Source organism: Rhinopithecus roxellana, chromosome 3 (genome assembly GCF_007565055.1).
Source record: "Rhinopithecus roxellana isolate Shanxi Qingling chromosome 3, ASM756505v1, whole genome shotgun sequence".
Classification (NCBI taxonomy): domain Eukaryota; kingdom Metazoa; phylum Chordata; class Mammalia; order Primates; family Cercopithecidae; genus Rhinopithecus; species Rhinopithecus roxellana.
In genome coordinates, this window is record NC_044551.1 from 36,537,425 (window position 1) to 36,561,653 (window position 24,229).

The 24,229-nt window shown below is 42.3% G+C and overlaps 1 protein-coding gene across 3 annotated transcripts in view; it reads left to right on the top strand.

Moving 5' to 3' along the window:
- GEMIN5 (gem nuclear organelle associated protein 5) overlaps window positions 1-24,229 on the top strand; it is a 50,773-nt gene that overhangs the window by 21,153 nt on the left and 5,391 nt on the right. For 2 of the 3 annotated variants that reach the window (XM_010360551.1, XM_030927711.1), the window contains exons 14-24: window positions 3,512-3,651; window positions 4,642-4,813; window positions 8,385-8,612; window positions 10,740-10,853; window positions 11,558-11,680; window positions 13,058-13,153; window positions 13,859-13,996; window positions 15,058-15,205; window positions 17,484-17,603; window positions 18,146-18,356; window positions 21,105-21,356. In XM_010360551.1, the coding sequence (XP_010358853.1) occupies window positions 3,512-3,651; window positions 4,642-4,813; window positions 8,385-8,612; window positions 10,740-10,853; window positions 11,558-11,680; window positions 13,058-13,153; window positions 13,859-13,996; window positions 15,058-15,205; window positions 17,484-17,603; window positions 18,146-18,356; window positions 21,105-21,356 (1,742 nt within the window). Of the gene's footprint in view, window positions 1-3,511; window positions 3,652-4,641; window positions 4,814-8,384; window positions 8,613-10,739; window positions 10,854-11,557; window positions 11,681-13,057; window positions 13,154-13,858; window positions 13,997-15,057; window positions 15,206-17,483; window positions 17,604-18,145; window positions 18,357-21,104; window positions 21,357-21,964; window positions 22,086-24,229 lie in introns of all 3 variants that reach the window. The other variant, XM_030927712.1, reaches the window with a different exon arrangement.

Sequence of the window (24,229 nt, forward strand, 5' to 3'; positions counted from 1 at the left end):
TCCTAGCACTTTGGAAGGCCATACTGGAAGGATAGTTTGAGACCAGGAGTTTGAAACCAGCCTGGGCAATGTAGTGAGACCCCACCTATATAAAAAATAAAAATTAAAAAAAAAAATTATCTGTTCATTCCATTATATGGGCATACCATAATTTATCCATTCCATAATTGAATGACCTTCAAATTATTTATTTATTTTTTTTACAATTTAAGTACTAGTACAATAAACTGCCTTATACATATATCTTCATGAACATGAATGAATCATTTTTGTACAGAAAATTCTAGAAGTGGAATTGCTAGATAAAAGAATATGGTTTTTTATAGTTATTGTTAAGCAGCTCTCCAAAAACATTATGCCATTTAATACTTCCTCCAGCAGTTTTTGAGTGTTACACACAAACACAGGACATATACTTCATTCCCGTGTTTGATTACACCTGATTCTTAAAATCCTGTGAGGGTGATAGGTAATGTTATCCTCGTTTTCCCAGTGATTAAACTGAGGCCCAGAAAGGTTAACTAACTTATTCGAGCAAGTATCATCGCTAATATATGATAGAGCCTAGTTTCAACTTTAGAGTGTCTGATTGCAGTGTCTTTATGTGCTCTAGCAAGTACTATTCCATGCTTAATGAGTTAACTTTCTTTTCTTTTTTTTTTTTTTTTTTTTTGAGACGGAGCCTTGCTCTGTCACCAGGCTGAAGTGCAGTGGGACGATGTCGGCTCACTGCAACCTCCACCTCCCAGGTCCAAGCGATTCTCCTGCCTCAACCTCCCGAGTAGCTGGGACTACAGGCACGCGCCACCATGCCTGGCTAATTTTTTGTATTTTAGTCGAGACAGGGTTTTGCCGCATTGGTCAGGCTGGTCTCAAACTTCAACCTCAGGTGATCTGCCCGCCTTGGCCTCCCAAAGTGCTGGGACTACAGGCGTGAGCCACCGCACCTGGCCTATAATGAGTTAATCTTCATATGGGTATGATTTATTCCATAAGGAATCTTAAATTTCATTGAGGCCCCTTCGGTGCCTGAGAAAACCATAGTAGGTGGTCACAAGAGCCATTTTTAAACATGAGTGAAATGGGATTACTTTTTTTCCTAATATGAAGAAATTATAATCTGACACTAAACTGTTTTCAGAGTGCTAGAAAATATGTGCTCTCAGCCACAGTGAAAATAGTTACATTTTTTATTTCTCTAGAATTTACTTCAGTGGTTTTCTAAGAATCCTATGTGTAACAAGAAAAAATATTTCTGGTTCTAGTAGTGACTCTGCTGAGTTAAAAGCCATATGGAAAATGTATTAAAATGTAGATGTATTTTCCTAGTAATAAATAGTGACAGTATATAACTAATGAACTTAGGTTAGAAAGCTGGTTCTGGTCCTTATGATTCTTATTGGGATTCTAAATCATCTACTTAGTATCATATCTACTAAATAATAGAGAAAGGAAGAAAACTGGCAGAATCCATTTCATTTAATTTTTACCTTCTTATTTTGAAATAATTTAGACTTAGAGGAAAGTCACAAAAATTGTACAAAGAAATCTCATATTTTTTCCTATTAATAGATTCAACAATTTTTGATGTGTTATCATATTGGCTTTATTCTGTGTGCGTATGTGTATATAGTTTTTCCTACCCATTACCAGTTTGTTAGTTTAACTTAATATACAAGAGTTTCATCTTTCCCTTAAAATATATACACCTATTATTTGTCAGTTTAAATAAATAGTTTAGGCTAGGCATGGTGGCTTATTCCTATAATCCAAACACTTTAGGAGGCCATGGCAGAATGATCACTTGAGGCCAGGAGTTCGGGACCATCCTGAGCAATGTAGCAAAACCCCATCTCTACAAAAGTTTTAAAAACTAGCTGGACATGATGGGTACCTATAGGCCCAGTTACTCACAGGCTGAGGTGGGAGGATCCCTTCAGCCCAGGAGTTGGAGGCTGCAGTTAGCTACGACTGTCACTGTACTCCACCCTTGGCCATAGACAGAGTAAGACCTAAGCTCTTTTTAAAAAAATAAAATAATTTAATCAGCCACCCATATCCTAGCTGTGTCAGCTGATCCAGTAATGTCCTTAATAGTAGTTCTTTTTTTCTGCAGCGCACATTCCAACACAGGCTCACCTATTTGCATTTTGTTGTCGTATCTCTTTAGTCTCCTTTCATCTATAATAATTTCTCAGCCTTTTAAAAATTATTTAGGCCAGGCGTGGTGGCTCACGCCTATAATCCTAGCACTTTGGGAGGCCAAGATGGACGGATCACCTGAAGTGAGGAGTTCAAGACCAGCCTGGCCAACATGGTGAAACCCCGTCTCTACTAAAAATACAAAACTTAGCTGAGCGTGGTGGCATGTGCCTGTAATCCCAGCTACTCAGGAGGCTGAGGCAGGAGAATGGCTTGAACCTGGGAGGCGGAGGTTGCAGTGAACCAAGATCACACCATTGCACTCCAGTCTGGGAGACAAGAGTGAAACTCCGTCTCAAAAAAATAAATAAAATAAAAAGTATGTATTTATTTTTTAGAAACTGGGTGTCATTGTGTTGTTCAGGCTGGAGTGTAGTGGTGCAGTTATAGCTCACAACAGCCTCCAACTCCTGGGCTCAAACCATCCTCCCACCTCAGCCTCCTGAGTAGCTGGTACTACAGGTGCATACCTCAATGCCTGGCTAGGTTGGTTTTTGGTTTTTGTGTTTTTCCTTTTTTTTCTTTTTTTTTTTTTTTTTTTTTTTTGGAGACAGTCTCACTCTGACACCCAGGCTGGAGTTCAGTGGCATGATCTCAGCTCACTGCAACTTCAGCCTCCCAGGCTCAAGCAGTCCACCCATCTCAGCCTCCCACGTAGCTGGGACTATAGGTGCGCACCAACACAGCCGGTTAATTTTTGTATTTTAGTAGAGTCAGGGTTTCTGCAGGCTGGTCTTGAACTCCTGAACTCAAGCAATTTGCCCACCTTAGCCTCCCAAAGTGCTGGGATTATAGGCGTAAGCCAACACACCTGGCCAAGCCAGACATTTTAAAATCTTACGTGACATTTTTGAGGAAGATAGGGCACTCGTTTTGTAGATGCTTTCTCATTTTGCATTTGTCTGGTATTTTCTCATGACTGTATTCAAATTACACATTTTAGCTAGAATATCCTATAAGTGATAATGAGACCTAACACTTCTGATGGTAATCTATATGCTAAGCACTGTGGATGTGCCCACACTTTTAATAACTAACAATGTTGCCTGCTAAAAATCACCTAGACTTGGGAGGCTGAGGCAGGAGAATTGCTTGAACCCGGGAGGCGGAAGTTGCAGTGAGCCAAGATTGCGCCATTGCACTCCAGCCTGAGCAACAAGAGTGAAACTCCATCTCAAAAAAAAATCACCTGGGAAATGTATGGCAAAATCTTGATTCTTGCCATGTGAATGCCTTCCTGGATGTACTTTTTATTTTGTTTTTTTGTTATTATTAGTAGCAGCAGTGATGTCTTTCCCCTGCCTTTTAGAGAGCAGCCCTGAGTCTCCAGTGACCATTACAGAGCCCTACCGCACCCTCTCAGGGCATACGGCCAAGATTACCAGTGTGGCGTGGAGCCCACATCATGATGGAAGGCTGGTATCTGCTTCCTATGATGGTACAGCCCAGGTACTATTGTGTCCTTGTCCCTGTGGGTCCTTCACTGTGTGCTCTAACAAATTCTTTCTTCTTTTCCCCTGGTTGTGAACAGGTTTTCCCTCCCCCATTATCATCTACAGAAGGAGATTTTCTGGCTTTGGAGGCATTTTAGTTTCTTTCATTCCACATAGCTGGGCCTTCAGCAGGCTAAGACTGGAGTTTTTTTACTTAGATGAAGGGGAAAGTATTGATAAGAATTAGCTAACTCTTAACATTTTTACAGATTTCATTCTGACTCACTGTCAGTATGGTGGACTAATATGTATGCAAAGTACTCTCTTCTCTTCAGACACTGAAATGTTGGCTAAAAATCACAAAACAATTTTTAATAATAAATTGTCAAAAATGTCCAAGTTCTAAATAAATAAAGATGAAATGCCAGGCCAGATCTATGAGGGAGGACTTCTGGATATCAGAACTAGGAGCTGGGGACCTAACACCTGTGATGTCTCTCTCTCTCAGTGTTGAGTTGTAATTGAGCTATCTGCACAAAGCTAGGAGCTGCAAAGGGCTGCCTTCTGTGAAACTGAGGATAATTCAGAAATAGAAAGGAAGTTGGCCAGTTACTCAAGGAATTGGAGACAAAAGAATCATCTATGAGAAATTAGAACTCTAATTTCTGTACTAGATGTGGGCTATTTTCTTCATGATACCAAAATCTCAAGCCTAAAAGTTAACATACAGTTTTGGTTCGAGACAGTGGAATCCATAGGACATCAGTAGAAGCTCATTCAAAATCATCCCCATAGGAATGTCTATACATCTCCGAGCACAGAAGTCGCTCACAGGAAATAGTACTCTTCTGAAATTGAACTTCTAAGAGAAAACTCCAAATCATGTGAGGAAATAAGAGGCTGCAGATTGTTTTTTGTTTGTTTGTTTGTTTTAGTTAGAAAACATACCCCCCAAACAATAGAATAACCAGAAAATGTCTATTCGGCCATGTACTTTTGGGTTTAGGTGTGGGATGCTCTCCGGGAAGAGCCCTTGTGCAATTTCCGAGGACATCGAGGTCGACTGCTTTGTGTGACGTGGTCTCCTTTGGATCCAGACTGCATCTATTCAGGGGCAGATGACTTTTGTGTGCACAAGTGGCTCACTTCCATGCAAGATCATTCCCGGCCTCCTCAAGGTCAGTCAGAATCTAGAGCTTATTTAATTCTTTTTCTCCCTTTCTTAATAATTGAGTTGATCAGGGTTGAGCAAGGAAGACATTCGTGTAGGGCATTAGTGTCAGTATGGCAGGTATCTGAGCCTAAGCAAGAAGGCAGCCACAAGGGCTTGAGAACACCACCGCCCACAATAGGAAAGAGCATACCTGGCACTCAGATCTTGGTTTCTTTTTTGAGACAGAGTCTCGCTGTGTTGTCCAGACTGGAATGTAGTGGCGTGATCTTGGCTCACTGCGGCCTCCATCTCTTGGGTTAAAGCAATTCTCGCACCTCAGCCTCCCTAGTAGCTGGAACTAAAGGTGTGCACTACTACACCTGACTAATTTTTTTTGTATTTCTAGTAGAGATGGGGTCTAGCCATGTTGGCCAGGCTGAAACTCCTGGCCTCAAGTGATCTGCCCACCAGCCTCCCAAAGTGCTGGGATTACAGGCATGAGCCACCGTGCCCAGCCCAGATCTTGGTTTCCAAATGACATTCTCCGCTAAAAGTGTCTGTAGTTTCTTGGATAAATGGCTCTTTCCGGGCTGGGACAGGAAGAATACAAACTGAACCTGGAATATGCTTATGCCACAAAGGAAGGCAGTACTCAAAGAATTAAGGATACATGTCAAAAGGACAAAAGAAACAGCTTCAAGAGGCTCCCACTGACCTAATCTGGGACAATTGTTGAAAATAAAGAAGAAAATTCCATTTCTGGCTAAGAAAGATTAATTGGTATCAGACTTGCCATAAGCAACTAGAAAGCTAGACAAAATATATTAAGCAACTGCTGGGCACAGTGGCTCATGTCTATATTCCCAGCACTTTGGGAAGCCAAGGCTAGAGGATCACTTAAGGCCAGGAGTTTGAGACCAGCCTGGTGACAGAGCGAGATCCCATCTCTACCAAAAATTACAAAATAAAAGCAAATAGGAAAAATTGGCCAAGCATGGTGGCTCACTCCTGTAATCCCAAGACTTTGGGATGCCGAGGCAGGAGGATGGCTTGAGTCCAGGAGTTCAGGACTAGCCTGAGCAACATAGGGAGACATTGTCTCTGTGAAATAATTTTTTTTTTTTAATGAAAGAATATATTAAGCAACTAGAAATTTAAACCCAAAGAAATGAAGTGATATGTCCACATAAAGACTTGTAAAAGAATGCTCATAGTAGCTTTATCTGTGATTACCAAAAACTGGTAACAATCCAAATGTCCATCATCAGATAAATGAATTAATTGTGGTATATTCCTACAGTAGGCTTCTACTCTGCAATAAAAAGAAGGTAACAACTGATAAAGAACAAAATTGATGAATCTAGAAAAACATTATACCAAGCAGAAGCAGCTAGGCACAAAAGACTACATACTGTCTGATTCTGTTTATATGAAATTCTTTTTTTTTTTTTTTTTTGAAACTCTGTTACCCAGGCTGAAGTGCAATGGCGCACTCTCGGCTCACTACAACCTCCACCCCCCAGGTTCAAGCAATTCTCCTGTCTCAGCCTCCTGAGTAGCTGTGTCTACAGGTGCGTGCCTCACACCCAGCTCATTTTTTGTGTTTTTAGTAGAGACAGGGATTCAACATGTTGGCCAAGCTGGGATTGAACTCCTGACCTCAAGTGATCTGCCCACCTCAGCCTCCCAAAGTGCTGGGATTATAGGCGTGAGCCACTGCGCCCAGTGTATGTGAAATTCTTCAACAGGCAAAACTAAACCACAGTGAGAGCAAATTAGTGATTGCCTAGGGCTCAAGCAGGGGGTATATCTTACCACAAAGAGGCTTGATGAAAATATTAGATTGGTACAAAAGTAATTGTGGTAGGGTGATGTGACTACATATATCTGTCACAACTCATCAACATATTAAAAAATGGGTGTATTTTATTATATTACCCCTCAATAAAGATGATTTTAAAGTAAGCAAAGGATAAAAACCTTAAAATGTAAATGTAGAAACCTTAAAAATGAAAATATAATAGTAATGGAAGAATTCCTGAGTCCAGACTGATATAATAAATAAATGGGGAGAAGCACAAGCTCTTCCTTGTGGTAGGATGCCAACTGGATGTCAAGCTCTTCCTTGTGGTAGGATGTAGAGTGAAGTCCTGGAATTAGAAGTTCACCCTGTGGGCCAGGCGCAGTAGCTCACGTCTGTAATCCCAGCACTTTGGGAGGTGAGCTGATCACTTGAGCCCAGGAGTTTAATACCAGCCTGGCCAACATGACAAAACCCTGCCTCTACAAAAAAAAAGTTCAAAAATTACCCAGGCATGGTGTTGCACACCTGTAGTCCCAGCTATTCAAGAGGCTGAGGCAGGAGGATTGATTGAGCCTGAAAGGTCAAGGCTGCCGTAAACTGAGATTCTGCCACTGTACTCCAGCCCAGACAACAGAGCAAGAGCCTGTCTCAAAACAAAGGAAAAACAAACTCACCATTTGGCAGTCATCATGGTAACAATTTTTAATCAAGAAACATCAGTGAATTCTAAAACTAGTAGATGCAAATACCTAGTAGTTAAACAGGGGAAGTACCCTTTTAGGGAGTAACTTGCAAGTAAGACACCCCCTTAATCAAGTGATCAGAGTAAACCAAATGGGACAAATAAAAATTAGCTGCTACCTCATAGATTGCCCTGGATGAACACAGCAGCACTAATGTGCATTCCAGCTAAAGATGCATACCCTAGATCTAGTCATGAAAAACATCTGGCAGACCTAAATTGAGGGAAATTGGACAAAATAACTGTCCTGTAATTTTCAGAAGTTTCAAATTATGAAAGTCAAAGGAAAACCAAGCAACTAAGTGTTCCAGGCTGAAGGGAACCAGAAAGGCATGACAACCAAATGTACTGTGATCCTCGATTGATTCCTTTTGCTATAAAAGACATCTGGGTAGTCTGGGCGTGGTGGCTCACACCTGTAATCCCAGCACTTTGGTAAGCCAAGGTGGGCAGATCACCTGAGGTCGGGAGTTTGAGACCAGCCTGACCAACATGGTGAAACTCCGTCTCTACTAAAAATACAAAAATTAGCTGGGCGTGGTGGCACGTGCCTGTAATCCCAGCTACTCAGGAGGCTGAGGCAGGAGAATCGCTTGAACCCAAGAGGCAGAGGTTGCGGTGAGCCAAGATCACGCCATTGCACTCCAGCCCGGGCAAGAAGAGTGAAACTCTGTCTCAAAAAAAAAAAAAAAAAAAAGACATCTGGGTAAAATTGGCAGAACTTAGAGTATACGGAGTAGATGGCAGTAATGAGTCATGTTAATTTCTTGATTTCTGTGGTTGTACTGTAGTGATGTTGGAGCATGTCCTTGTTCATAAGACACACACTAAAATATTTGGGTGTTGTTGGGCATCATGTTTATGATTTAATGAAATCTCAAAAGCGTTTGGTTAATATTATGATAATATAACTCTAAAAGTTCATTGGGAAGGAAGGGAATGGGTTAAAATGCTATTAAAGAATAATGAGATATTGGAGTTTACCACCTAGAGTGCTTTTAACCAAGAATGTATACTTTAGTCTGTCCTTCTTTATTGTGATTCTTGTAGGCAAAAAAAGTATTGAATTAGAGAAAAAACGGCTCTCTCAACCTAAGCCAAAGCCCAAAAAGAAGAAAAAGCCCACCTTGAGAACTCCCGTAAAGCTGGAATCGATTGATGGAAATGAAGAGGAGAGCGTGAAGGAGAACTCAGGACCTGTTGAGAATGGTGTGTCAGACCAAGAAGGGGAGGAGGAAGCACGGGAGCCGGAATTACCCTGTGGCCTCGCTCCAGCGGGTATGTTGCTGAATCCTGTGTGTCACTGGGGTTTTGTGCTCATGTCTAGGAGACTAAGCTAGGTCCTTACTCAGTTTGAAACTTCGCTGTTCCCATTTTTCCAACTCTTGGAAACAGCATTAGTTTTGTTTTTGTTTTGTTTTGTTTTTTTCCAAGCTTTATTCAAGTCTCTAAAATAAACATCTTTGAAGTTTTAAAAGGGTTCTAGTGGATGTTTGCGGTGGAAATAGTAAAGTTCTATAGAGAAAACTTCTTATTCACCTTGAGTGAGGTAAAACCTGGGACAAAGTGAAGCTTGGGGAGTTGTGTACATAGGAACTTACATGGGAAAAGTTTTAACAGTATGATATCAGTAGCCACATTTGGTGAAAGAAACCACTGTCCCTGTTACAAATGTCTGACCTAGAAGCTGCCACCACTGTGGGAACTTGCAAGTTCTCAAACCCTCTTACCTGGAGTTTGTACCTGGCTTTGTCTTCTCACAGAAAAAAATGTGTGGAATGGTTATTAGTTTCTTCTGGTGAGTTAAGCTGTAGTGGTGGTTCTCAGATTTCTTACAAAGCAGTGTTCTATCGCTAACAGAAAAACTGTTATTAGGTAAAAATTTTAGCACTCTTTTTATTTTGTACCTTACCTTGAAGTATTACCTTAAATATCTGGTCCCTGTTAAAATAAATTATTAAATAGCAAACATTGTAAGCAGAAGCAATGACTCATGCTTAATTCTAAAACAGAATACATTGATGTGACAGAATTAAAATGACTAGAATATAGGATACAAGGCATTCCTGATGCTCTCCATCCCAAGGGATAGCTGTTAGACACATAGTTGGGGTAAATAAAGAGCAAAAGCCTAATGGATTTGTTATTTTGGCTCATCAAAATGCTTTTCTAGTCGGGTACAGTGGCACATACCTCTAGTCCCAGCTGGTCAGGAGGCTGAGGCAGGAGGACTGCTTGAGGCCAGCCTGGGCAACACAGCAAGATCCCCCATCTCTTTATTTTTCTTTTTTTAAAGAGCCTTTCTTTCACAAAATGGCTATACAAAACATGGATCAACAAGTTGTTTCTAAAAAGTTATTGTGCTCAGGATTGTGATACCATATTGTATACACCTAATATTCTCTATTATTAAAGTTACTCCTTGTTAGTATAATTAAATATGCAATTAGTACTTTATGACCTAAAAATGTAAAAAGTGCTTTGTCACTTGAGCAAAGTATAGGAACTCCTTGGCTTATGGTATAAAGTTGTTGAGGGCTGGAAGCTTTTTCCTTAGTCAAAGTTCAAAGTAAGGCGGGCATGGTGGTTCATGCCTGTAATCCCAGCACTGTGGGAGGCCAAGGAAGGAGACTCACATCAGCCCAGGAGCTTGAGACTAGCCTACGCAGCATAGGGAACCCCCATCTCTGCACAAAATGTAAAACGCCAAGATAATGACTTATGCCTATAGTCCTAGCCACTCTGGGAAACTGAGGAGGGGAGGGTCACCTGAGCCCAGGAGGTTAAGGCCTCAGTAACTGTGATCACACCACTACACTCCAGCCTGGGCAACAGAGTTATACCTTATCTCTAACCCAAAAAAAAAAAAAAAAAACCGTTCAAAATAAGCCGGGAGCAATGGCTCACGCTTGTAATCCTAACACTTCGGGAGGCTGAGGCGGGTGGATCACCTGAGGTCAGGAGTTTGAGACCACCCTGGCCAACATGGCAAAACCCCGTCTCTACTAAAAATACAAAAATTGGCCGGGTATGGTGGCTTGTGCCTGTAATCCCAGCTACTGACGAGGCTCAGGCAGGAGAATTGCTTGGACCTAGGAGGCAGAGCTTGCAGTGAGCCGAGATCGCACCACTGAGTTCTAGCCTGGGTGACAGAGTGAGACTTCGTCTCAAAAAAAAAAATACAAAGTAATAGACATACAGATTCCTGAAAACAGCTAGTTTGGGAGATGGGAAAGGGAAAACTATCCCTACTTCCCTTCCAATGTATTTTATCTTAAAAGTTTTAGTAATAGATGAATTGATTGTATTGCTGAGCTTGGAATGGTTCTTAATTTTTAAAAAGAATTGAAATTCTGTATTATTTTTATCTTCAACTTTTTTTTTCCTTTTTCCCCCATGATGTAGTTTCTAGAGAACCAGTTATCTGCACTCCGGTTTCCTCAGGCTTTGAAAAGTCAAAAGTCACCATTAATAACAAAGTCATTTTACTGAAAAAGGAGCCACCAAAAGAGAAGCCAGGTTGGTATCTAGTAATTACAATACAGTATTTTATTAAAGCAGCCCAAAATATTACATGCAACTGTCAAAAAACAGTGTGGTTTCTTGTTTGTTTTTTTAGGTTCAAAATATTTGTGGGTTTTCTGATTATGGGTTTTTTGTTTGTTTTTTGTTTGAGACAGATTTTCACTCCAGTCGCCCAGGCTAGAGTGCAGTGGCGCACTCTCGACTCACTATGAACTCCACCTCCTGGGCTCAAGCGATCCTCCTGCCTCAGCCTCCTGAGTAGCTGGGATTACAGGCACCTGCCACCACGCCCAGCTAATTTTTGTAGAAGTGAGGATTCGTCATGTTGGCCAGGCTGGTCTGGAACTCCTGGCCTCAAGTGATCTGCCCACCTCAGCCTCCCAAAGTGCTGGGATTACAGGCGTGAGCCACTGTACCCAGTCTTCCATTTTGGGTCATGCTTTTGAATTTTTTTTAGCACTTGCTGAAATGTTTTGCAGTTGTTGATATTACATCATAAATGTTAGCAAGAGCATTTTTGTGTGTATTGTGAACAATGCCCCCAGCAAATTTATTTTGAAAGCTTCTTTATTAGGAGGAGGAACTTTCTGTGCCTGTGGCGTCATCCTGCCAGTAGGTTACATTCACACAATAGGCATTCCGTTTTATGTTTCTGATCAGCTCTCCTTCAGATAGTGTGTACTTTTATTACATTTCAGAAGCCTTAATCAAGAAGAGAAAAGCTCGTTCCTTGCTTCCCCTGAGTACAAGCCTGGACCACAGATCCAAAGAGGAGCTTCATCAGGACTGTTTGGTACTAGCAACTGCAAAGCACTCCAAAGGTACAAAAATGTACTGCCTTGGCCCATCCATAGTCTTCTGGGACTGACATATAAGGGATGTTTACTTAGCTATTGAATGAATGCCCAAAGAAATGTCTAAAGTTGTTTTCTGTATTTTTATGTTCTCCAGCCTTCCCTTCCCTCCACATCCCTACACCCCTACACCCTGCTGCCAAACTCCCCATTGTGGTCCACTGTCAGCACGGCCATGCCTTTCAGATGTAGTGCTCTGCTTTTATTCTAAATCTACTTCCTCCCAGCCATCTGTGTGCCAGAATTGGTATGTTGGCCTAAATATCTCAGCATGAATAAATTCCTTCAACTATTTTTCCCCATTGAACAGTATCCTTATGGAGAAAAAAAATTTTTTCTTATTGGAAATATGCCCATAATATGGCAGTTTCTTAAAGCTTTTGATGGAAGTTTTGTTTTGAAGGGTTTTTTTATTTTTGTTTTTCAAAGTCTTCATTTGATGTCCACTATTTTGATATTTTAATAACTTTATTTTTTTAATTTGAAGTTTACATGTGGAAAAGGGATGCACATAATAAAATGAAATGGAAACAGTATAAAAAGAAAGTAAATCTCGCCGGGCACAGTGGTGCGTGCCTGTTGTCCCAGATGCTTAAGGGGCTGAAGCAGAAGGATCACTTGAGCTCAGTTCAAGGCCAGCCTGGGCAACATAGTGAGACCCTGTCTCTATTTTTCTTAAAAAATTGTTTTTAAATTTTTTTTTCAAAGTAAATCTTCCTCCCAGTCCTCTGTTTCTCCTCCCCGGGAATGGAGGACCATCCTCCCTCCCAGTTACTGTCTCCCCCTACCCTAACAAGTGTGGTCACTATCCTGGGCTTCCATTTCTTTCTTTCTTTTGAATTTTGTACTGTTTTGTCTGTATTACATAATCAAACTATTATCAGTTTCTTGTCTTGATGGAGGTGTTTTATGCTTTTATTATATACATAGCCTTCTCTTTGGAGCTTTGTGATGACTTCCTATAACTTACATAGTTAACCTTCTAGTTTCACATTATTTTCCTTACTGGAAAATTACTCAGTTGACTTTTTTTTTAAGCAAAGGATTAATATTGAATCCCCTTGTGGTAAGTCCCAGTGAATATTAAGGACTTTCTTTTACTTATTAATATTGTTTTGCTTGTTTTTTACTGCACTTAAATATGTGCTGATTTTGGGTTCACTTTTAACATTTTAAGTGTTTTTGTGTTTTGCTCCCTTTGTAACTGCAGGAGTGTCTGTTAGAGTCTGATTCTCTCAGTGTCTGAAGTGGGTGTTCCAAACATATATTCGGAAGTTGTTGGACAGAAAACTATAACCAATGTAATGACTTCATCTGATTTTTTTTGCCTTTTTAAATTAACAGAACCGAATGAAAATGTGTCTGCTGATCTTGAGGAAAGATTTCATCTGGGGCTTTTCACAGACAGGGCTACCCTGTACAGAATGATTGACATTGAAGGTGAGGCAAATCCAGTCAACGTAATCCCATCCATCTTTATACTTTCCTAACATTTTGTGTGCACCTCTTTGATGGCTGCCATCCTGTGATATTATAATGGTTAGTTTTACCTGTCAGCCAACTAGGTTTTGAGCTCACTGACTTACATATTGATACGTCCTTTGCATCATCATAGGATCCTAAACATACAGCATTCACTCTGAGTACATGTGAAGGTGGGTGAGTGGACAGTGACCGAGTGGGCTTCAGATCCTATTGTAATCACTCTGGTAGGTGACACCCATCAGAGAATGACTGCATATTTTAGGAGCTCACTTTCTCTTCTATCTTGCCTTTCTTTTTCTTTTTTTTTTGAGACGGAGTCTTGCTCTGTTGCCCAGGCTGGAGTGCAGTGGCACGATCTCCACTCACTGCAAGCTCCGCCTCCCAGGTTCACACCATTCTCCTGCCTCAGCCTCCCGTGTAGCTGGGACTACAGGCGCCCGCCACCACACCTGGCTAATTTTTGTATTTTTAGTAGAGACGGGGTTTCACCATGTTAGTCAGGATGGTCTCGATCTCCTGACCTCGTGATCCGCCCGTCTCGGCCTCCCAAAGTGCTAGGATTACAGGGGTGAGCCACTGCACCCGGCGCGTTTCTTTTTCTACAAGTCAGTAATAGATGTTTCTGAAACACCTTCCAAACTTTATCTCTCTTTCAAACAGGAAAAGGTCACTTAGAAAATGGCCACCCTGAGTTATTTCACCAGCTTATGCTTTGGAAAGGAGATCTCAAAGGTGTTCTCCAAACCGCAGCAGAAAGAGGGGAGCTGACAGACAACCTTGTGGCTATGGCACCAGCGGGTATGGTTTTTGTGTTCGTTCTTTTCAGTAAAAGCTCTATCATCTCTGGGATACGTCCACTAAAGATGGCTCTTGGCAGTACCAGTCTTAAGCTTGAAATCACTTACAAATAGATACAATGCTAATCCTGTTTGCAGCAGTAGACAAACTCATAAATCCAACCCATCCCCTGTGAGAAAGAGCAGGTCACTGACACTTTAATGGCAAAAGCATAATTGTTGAGAACTTCTTGAAGGACAATTTGGCCATGTCTAGTACATTTTAAAGGTACAATGGCACAAGTCTGTAGTCCCCAGCTGCTCTGGAGGCTGAGGCAGGAGGATTGCTTAAGGCTAGGCGTTCAGACCTATAGGGCACTGTTAATTGTGCCTGTGAATAGCCACTGTACTGTAGCCTGGGCAACATTATGAGACCTTGTCTCTTTAAAAAAGAAAAAAAAAGGTGGGTGTGGTGATTCATGCCTATAATACCAGCATTTCGGGAGGCCGAGGTGGGCAGGCCGCTGGATCCCAGGAGTTTGAGACCAGCCTAGGCAACATGGCAAAACCCCATCTCTACAAAAAATTAAAAAATTATCTGGGCATGGTGGCATGTACCTGTAGTCCCAGCTACTCGGGAGGCTGTGGTGGGAGGATCACCTGAGCCCAGGGAGGTTGAGGCTGCAGTGAGCCATGATTGTGCTACTGCGCTCCAGCCTGAGCCACAGAGCGAGACCCTGTCTCAAAAAACAATAAAAGGAAAGAGAGAAGAAAAAAAAAAGCACATAAGCATGTTACCTTCGGTTCGTCAATTCTAATTATAGGAATTTATCTAACTGTGCTCACACATTCCTTTCTGTATCTTTTCAACTTTGTACTGTTTTGTTTGTGTTATATAATCAAACAGTTGATGTTTCAGAATGTGTAGATGAAGCAGATCATCCGTAATGGTGGCTGAATTGGTATCTAAATGTTCTGCTGAATGCATTGACTGAAAACAAGGCTTTTCAACCCAAATATACTGGGTTTTGTTTTTACTTTTTCTTCAACTGTTTTTTTAACCACCATCTTTTATTTTTTCAGCTGGCTACCATGTGTGGCTATGGGCTGTGGAAGCTTTTGCCAAACAGCTGTGTTTTCAGGATCAGTATGTCAAGGCTGCTTCTCACCTACTTTCCATCCACAAAGTGTATGAAGCTGTGGAGCTGCTCAAGTCAAACCATTTTTACAGGTATGTGTGGTCCTAGAGTTGGGATAATACTTGGACATAATGTGAAAATAATCTAAACTTCTCTATTGTTAAAGTAACATAAATAGAAGAAACAGTCCTCCTGCCTCAGCCCCCTGAGTAACTGGGACTACTCAGGAAGTGCGTGCCACCACATCCAGCTATTTTTTTAGCTTTTTGTAGAGACAGAGTCTTGCTGTGTTGTCTAAGCTGATTTCCAACTCCTGGGCTCAAGCGATCCTCCTGCCTCAGCCTCCCAAAATGCTGGAATTACAGGCATGAGCCACCATGCTTAGCCAAGATTTTCTTTTTGTCCTACCCTGCTTTGGTTTTGTTGTCTTCCTTTAGAAAGTGTTGAACTTTGTTTTGGCAAGTAGTAAAGTTGTATATCAGCTTGATCTTTTCATGGCTTGTTTTTAAACTTTGTTAGGGCAAGTTTATTATATTCTAGAATTAGTTCAGACCTCCTACATTCTGATATCTTTATTGAATGCCTTATGCATTCAACAAGTCAAAACTCAGATGTCTCCAGGTCCTGAGTAAGCTCTGGTAATTGTTCAGCTTACAGTTACCTTGTCATTCTTTGTTTAGACTTACGGAGTTTCCTTTACATACGTGGCTTTGAATTTAGCCAAAGACTCAATTGGATGTCTTTCTCTGGACAACTTCCTCCTCCCTAGTATCCTGCCCCTCAGATTTCCATTGTTTCCTCTTCTCAACTCAGAGACTGCTGAGGTTTTGCTTGGGTTTTCTTTAGGAAAATGGCTTTGGGCAGAAAGCCCGTGCCAAGATAGGGCTCCCATCGTTAATTTCTGTTCTCTTAGGGATTACTGTCCTGTGCTGCCTGTTACCCAGTGTCTGAAAACAGTTGTTTCAGACATTTTGTCCAGTATTTTAGTTTTATGGCAGGAAGGTAGGTCTGGTCCCAGTTATTCCATCATGGCTGGAAGTGGAAATCCCAAAATACTTTCAAAGTATTGCTCTGTTTAGATCACTTCAATAAATCACTTTTTTCCCCAGCTACAACTTTATGTTGGCTACAACTCAGCAGTTGTATGTCATTTGAAAAATATTTGTTTACTGAGTTGTACAGATCCAAATGTTAACATATCTTATTATAAAATACCCAAAAATATCACATTCCTTACTATCACCGTCAGTCTCATCAGAAAATTCTAACTTATGGGAAACTGTCAAGCACACAAGTGGTAGGTACAAGTTTTCTAAAATTCTAATTTTTGCTAGAAAACTCACATTTTATCATTAGTAACAAATACTGTTGATTGTTTTTAATGAAGTGGTTAGTCATTTTTTTTTTTTTTTAGAAGAAAGGTTCTATGAAAAAAGCAGCCAGTTTAGCTTGTAATTTGTTCATACAGGTGTTTCCTAGAGGCAACCATCCTACTTTGGAATGCAGCAGAGAACACAAAATGTTCTTCTCATTTGTCACACAGAATATTAAAGTGTTTTGGACTTGAGGGATTTAGTAAAATTCATAATTTGTACTGCTTCATTAAGGGCATTCTTCCTTTTTTCCCACTGTAAGAGCCACTGCCTTCTTTCTTAGATGCCAGAATTTACCAACCATTGCTTTTGCACAATCAGTGCAAATGTCAACACAGTTTTTTTTTTTTTTTTTTAATAAAAAAGCACATAACTGACTCTTAGCATTGTTACAAAAATAGTTTTAACCTCATGAACCATCTGAAAGGTTCTTGAGGACCCCCTAGGAATCCACAGACCACAAATTTAAGAACTGCTGATCTAGGCCGGGCGCGGTGGCTCAAGCCTGTAATCCCAGCACTTTGGGAGGCCGAGACGGGTGGATCACGAGGTCAAGAGATCGAGACCATCCTGGCTAACCAGGTGAAACCCCGTCTCTACTAAAAAAATAACAAAAAAATCTAGCCGGGCGAGGTGGCGGGCCCCTGTAGTCCCAGCTACTTGGGAGGCTGAGGCAGGAGAATGGCATAAACCCGGGAGGCGGAGCTTGCAGTGAGCTGAGATCCGGCCACTGCACTCCAGCCTGGACGACAGAGCAAGACTCCGTCTCAAAAAAAAAAAACAACAAAAACAAAAAAAAGAACTGCTGATCTAAGTGAAGAAACGAATGAAGGGTTTGTTTCTAATTTGTCTATATAATGCAAGTGCAGTTTTTTAAAGGAAGTTGGAACAATAAGACAACGCAAAAGGGACAATTTGTCCTGTCTTACAGCCCCTCCTAGGGCCATACACAGAGGAGCCTTTTCAGATTGGCTAATGTATCTATTCTTGCCTTTAGGGAAGCTATTGCAGTTGCCAAGGCCCGGCTGCGCCCAGAGGACCCAGTCCTGAAGGACTTGTACCTCAGCTGGGGAACCGTCCTAGAAAGAGATGGCCATTATGCTGTCGCAGCCAAATGGTAAGCCTGAGGAGTGGAGGGATGCATCCAACGTAGAAGAGCTTCTGCCAGAAAGGGGAGGATAGGAATACAAGTGACAAGTTTAGAGCTGGAGGTAAAGCAGCGAGAAATTAGTTAAAAGATATGTAAATTCAACTTAGTTTCATAAGACTCATCAAGAACTACCTCCTGATTTATTTATGTAAATCACTATAACTATTCAAGAAAAACCTCAGTAGCAGATTCAGAAATTATGCATTTTTCTAATGGTCTCTTATAACATCAAGTAAAGGAACCTCAACCCATGCTGGATTGAACCCAAACAGAGGAGTCATTCCCTCTCATTTTCCTTATGTCCTTAACCTATATGATATTGTTTCTCATACACTCTGCTGAATTGTGCTGGCCTCAGCCTTCACGGGAACAACCGGGGCAGTGACATACCTGGGACCACAGGAAGGCACATGCAGCAAAGTGGATAGAAAGAAATGATTCCATCCTCTAGGAGTGGGAATAAAAGATCTGTTTATGACCTTTTCTTCACATTCTTATTCATATTATAGCTATTTAGGGGCCACTTGTGCTTATGATGCAGCCAAAGTTTTGGCCAAAAAGGGGGATGCAGCATCACTTACAACGGCTGCAGAGTTGGCTGCCATCATAGGAGAGGATGAGTTGTCTGCTTCCCTGGCTCTCAGATGTGCCCAAGAGCTGCTTCTGGCCAACAACTGGGTGGGAGCCCAGGAAGCCCTGCAGCTGCATGAAAGTCTACAGGTCAGTCTGTTATTTCATCTCCTAGTATACAAGAGGGAAGTGTCACAAATCCTCTTCTAGTCAGATCTGAGTTGTTAACCCAGTTGCACAAGCTGTGCCAATTTGGCAGGCCCAGCAAGCCCTGGCCATGCTATCTCACTGAGGTACTGTGACTTGTTAGTTGCCATATTCAGAGTAAGAGATAATATGGTCATTCACAGTAATTCCCATTGCTTATCTGTTTGTACAAAACACCTGTGAGCCGGGTACAGTGGCTCACACTTGTAATCCCAGCACTTTGGGAGGCTGAAGCGGGCAGATCACTTGAGGTCAGGAGTTCGAGCCCAGCCTGGACAACATGGTGAAACCCCCGTTTCAACTAAAAATACAAAAATCAGCCGGGCGTGGTGGCACACTTCTGTAATCCTAGCTGCTCGGGAGGCTAAGGCAGGAGAATCACTTGAACCCGGAAGGCGGAGGTTGCAGTGAGCCGAGATCCAGCCTAAGCGACATAATGGGACTCTGTCTCAAAAAAAAAAAAAAAAAAAAAAACACCTGTGAACAGACTTTAGTCAGCCCAGGCCTTGGGTTAGCAGTCTAGGGTTTCTTCATTGATGTTATCAGCAAACATCAAAAGGTCTTCCTTGAAGAGGGAATGGTTGGCCTCTAACAGAAATCATGGAACTCTACCTGTAAACGCCCCTCTTAACTGTAAGCTATGGAAAAAACTGGGCCGGATGCAGCAGATCACTTGAGGTTAGGAGTTCGAGACCAGCCTGGCCAACATGGCAAAATCTCGTCTCTACTAAAATTACAAAAATTAGCCAGGCGTGGTGGTACACATCTGTAATCTGGCTACTTGGGAGACTGAGACAGGAGAATTGCTTGAACCCAGGAGACAGAGGTTGCAATGAACTGATTGTGTCACTGCAGTGCAGCCTAGGTGACAGAGTGAGACTCTTCAGAATAAAAAAGAGAAAAGTGTGAGAAAATAGAAATGTCTTATTTCTTTAATTTTTTTGGTTCCCATCTGGTTAAAAATGAGTAACATACCACTGCCTTTTTGACACATCAAAACAGATTACAGGATTGGCACTTACCTAGTTTCTAAAACATGTAAACATTTGATTCATTTTAGATAACTTTGTCAGATACTAACCAGAGGTTGTTTTTTGTTTGTTTGTTTTTGTTTTTTTGAAACGGAGTCTCACTCTGTCGCGCAGGCTGGAGTGCAGTGGCCGGATCTCGGCTCACTGCAAGTTCCGCCTCCCGGGTTTACGGCCTTCTCCTGCCTCAGCCTCCCAAGTAGCTGGACTACAGGCGCCCGCCACCTCGCCCGGCTGGTTTTTTTGTATTTTTTTTTAAGTAGAGACAGGGTTTCACCGTGTTAGCCAGGATGGTCTCGATCTCTTGACCTCGTGATCCGCCTGTCTCGGCCTCCCAAAGTGCTGGGATTACAGGCTTGAGCCACCGCGCCCAGTCAACTAACAAGAGTTTTTTTAAGTTCTTCGTTCCCTAGCAGAGTACAGAGCCTAAAGATGGTTTTTAGCTGAATATTTAGAGCCCAAGGAACATGGTACATGGGGAGGTAGCTTTCTGGGAACAGCAGAATAAAAATGGAGGTGACAGTAGGACACCCTAAAAGATAATGCCGCTGAACATTATTTAGAAAATGACCGTGTCCAGAGACATTTTAATTTATCCACAATCAAAGTTTCCAGAATGACTGTTTAGCATTTTAGTTTTTCTCTTAAACAGCATCCTTAACAAAGCAAGAAAACCTAATAAGCATATGCTAAATATTTTGATAAGGGCTATTTTGGTTTTGTGGAACAAAGACTCTTCCAAGCTTAACTGAGAAGATACTGTTATAGGAGTATACAAGGAATCTCATGGCAACTAAAAATGTAGTGAAAATAAATTTTCTTTCTTTTTTTTTTTTTTTGAGACGGAGTCTCGCTCTGTTGCCCAGGCTGGAGTGCAGTGGCCGGATCTCAGCTCACTGCAAGCTCTGCCTCCCAGGTTTATGCCATTCTCCTGCCTCAGCCTCTGGAGTAGCTGGGACTACAGGCGCCCGCCACCTCACCCTGCTAGTTTTTGTATTTTTTAGTACAGACGGGGTTTCACCATGTTAGCCAGGATGGTCTCGATCTCCTGACCTCGTGATCCGCCCGTCTCGGCCTCCCAAAGTGCTGGGATTACAGGCGTGAGCCACCACGCCCGGCCACACGAAAATAAATTTTCTAGGCCTTTTCTCTGTGCTTCTGTTTTCTTCTCTCCCAGCCGATTTCCTCTGTTAAACCTATTTGGACATGGCTCCTAATGCCTGTCCCAGCTCTCGGATCTACAAAGCTTGTGTATTCCAGCAGCTTTGGCCGATTATGCTTTTATTCCTGAGTTCAAAGTTTGGTCAGGGAGAAAGAACCTGATAAGCCCAGCCCATCTTTCCTCAAACTAGGCTACAGGCCTTAAGTGGCTGGTCTATGTGTGCTTAAATCATTGTGGGTGGGGCTACAGTTGGGATTCCGTGTCATAAAAATGGTTTCTTGAGCTCCAAGGATAGACTTTCCCCAAAAGGGACCTGGGAAGTGTCTGTCAGATCGCCCTTTTTGTCCCTTTTCATGCATGACTCACAGGGTCAGGTAGCTCACTAATGTGCTTTGGTTGCTGCAGATACAAAGGGAAATACTTCGAAGGACTCAGAAGAGCTCTCGAGATCATCCGCATGCCGTCCCTGTGTAACAGTTCCTCTTCCTTGTTGTGTTCCAGGGTCAGAGATTGGTGTTTTGCCTTCTGGAGCTACTGTCCAGGCATCTGGAGGAAAAGCGGTTTTCAGAGGGCAAAAGCTCCTCCTCTTACCACACTTGGACCACGGGCACAGAAGGGCCTTTCGTGGAGAGGGTGACTGCAGTGTGGAAGAGCATCTTCAGCGTTGACACCCCTGAGCAGTATCAGGAAGCCTTTCAGAAGCTGCAGAACATCAAGTACCCATCTGCTACAAATAACACGCCTGCCAAACAGGTAAGCCATCTGTACCAGCTTTTGACATTTATCACTCAGTGGTAAGACTTCCTTAATTCCATGTCTGCCGTAACAGGGAAACAAGCAGAATACCGGATTGTGTTTCAGAAAAGGCTAAAGCATGCCCACACCACCTGGAAAGATCCCTTCAGACCAATAAAAGCCCTTTAACTTTAAAGTTAGTATTAGATCAGTATTCCCTTTTATTGTTTCTTTTTTTTATTATTATTATTATTTGTTTGTTTTGAGACAGAGTCTTGCCCTGTCGCCCAAGCTGGAGTGCAGTGGCATGATCTTGGCTCACTGCAACCACCACCTGCTGGGACATGGGGTTCAAGCGATTCTCCTGCCTCAGACTCCCAAGAGCTGTGATTACAGTTGTGCACCACCACGCACAGCCACTATTTCGTTTTCTAAAAAAAAAAGTCTAAAAAATATAGAAAAGCAGAATAATGTAATAACCCATTAACCAGAATTAACAGATGTTCACATTTTGTCATTTTTACTTTGTTAGGGTTTTCTGGTTTCATTTTGTATTTTGATTTGAGGACTTTATAAAATAAAAACAGTATGGTAAAATTGAAGTCCTTTCTTGTTCCTCTCCTCAGCCCTTCACTCCTTCCCAGCTCACAACAGGCAACTCCTGTGTCAGTGCCACATGTATTGTTTTGCAGTTTGCTTATTTCAGAGGCCGTTGTTTGTAAAATCTATCCATGGTAATAAAAAGAGGTCAGTTGATTTATTTTAACTGCTGTGTCTGTTTTGTGAATATACCTACTTCTTTTTTAGTTTTGTTTTGTAGAAACTGGGTCTCACTGTTATCCAGGCTGGTCTCAAACTCCTCAAGTCATCCTCCTGCCTCAGCCTCCCTAAGTACTGGGATTACAGGCAAGAGCCACTGTGCCTGGCATAGTTCTTTCCCTCATTTCAAAATGAGGGAACATTATGATATTTATGAGGAACAAGACTTCTCAAATGGTATATACTTTGAAAAACAGTTGGACAGTTTCTTTTTTTTTTTTTTTCTTTTTTTTTTTTTATGAGGCAGAATTTCGCTCTTATTGCTCAGGCTGGAGTACAATGGCACGATCTCTGCTCACTGCAACCTCTGTCTCCCAGGTTCAAGTGATTCTCCTGCCTCAGCCTTCCAAGTAACTGGGATTATAGGCATGCGTCACCACATCCAGCTAATATTTTTTAGATTTTTACTTTTTTTTTTTTTTTTTTTTTAGATGGAGTCTCACTCTGTCACCCGGGCTGGAGTGCAGTGGCATGATCTTGGCTCACTGCAGCCTCCGCCTCCCAGGTTCAAACGATTCTCCTGCCTCAGCCTCCCGAGTAGCTGGGATTACAGGCACCTGCCACCATACCTGGCTAATTTTTTGTATTTTTAGTAGAAATGGGGTTTCACCATGTTGGCCAGGCTGGTCTCGAACTCCTGACCTCGTGATTTGCCCACCTCGGCCTCTCAAAGTGCTAGGATTATAGGCATGAACCACTGCAGCCGGCCTATTTTGTAGATTTTTAGTAGAGATAGGGTTTCACCATGTTGGCCAGGCTGGTCTTAAACTTCTGACCTCAGGTGATCCACCTGCCTCGGCCTCCCAAAGTGCTGGGATTATAAGCGTGAGCCACCACGCCCGGCCAGGCAGTTTCTTATAAAGTTAAACATGCAAATGCCCTGTGTCCCAGCAGTTCTACTACCTAGATATTCCACTAAAACAATGAAATCAGATGGCCACACAAAGACTTGTACACAAATGTTTACAGCAGCTTAGCACACAATAGCCAAAAACTAGAAACAAACCAAATGTCCATCAACTGATGAATGGATATGCAAACTGTGTTGTGTCTATGCAGTGAAATACTATACTGTGTAACAATAAAAAGGGCCAGGCTTGGTGGCTCACACCTGTAATCCCAGCACTTTGGGAGGCCAACGCAGGTGGATCGCTTGAGCTCAGGAGTTCGAGACCAGACTGGGCAACATGACGAAACCCCGTCTTTACTAAAATTTACAAAAATTAGCCGGGTGTGGTAGCACAAGCCTGTAATCCCAGGTACTAGGGTGGCTAAGGCAGGAGAATCGTTCAAATCTGGGAAGCGGAGGCTGCAGTGAGCCAAGATGGCACCACTGCACTCCAGCCTGGGCAAGAGAATGAGACCCTGTGTCAATAAAAGATAAAAGTAAAAAGGGACAGCTGGGTGCAGTGGCTCATGCCTATAATCCCAGCACTTTGGGAGGCGAGGCGGGCGGATCACGAGGTCAGGAGATCGAGACCATCCTGGCTAACATGGTGAAACCCCATCTCTACTAAAAATACAAAAAAATTAGTCGGGCGAGGTGGCGGGCGCCTGTAGTCCCAGCTGCTCTGGAGGCTGAGGCAGGAGAATGGTGTGAACCCGGGAGGCGGAGCTTGCAGTGAGCCAAGATCGCACCACTGCACTCCAACCTAGGTGACTGAGCAAGACTCTGCCTCAAAAAAAAAAAAAAAAAGGGAACAAATTACTGCCACACAGATAATATTGGTGTTAGCTGGGCGTGGTGGCGGGCGCCTGTAGTCCCAGCTACTCAGGAGACTGAGGCAGGAGAATGGCGTGATCCCAGGAGGCCGAGCTTGTAGCCAAGATCGCGCCGCTGCACTCCAGCCGGAGCGACAGCGAGATTCCGTCTCAAAAATAATAATATCGGTGACTCTCAAAAGTATTAAAGACACAAAAGACCATATACTCTGTGGTTCCATTTATGTGAATTCTAGAAAAGAAAAAATTAAAGTGACAAAACAACCAGTGCAGTGGTTGCCAGTGGGGTGGGCCAGGAGATGGCCTGCACAGGAGCCGGAGGGCGTATCTTCAGTTGATGAAAATGTTCT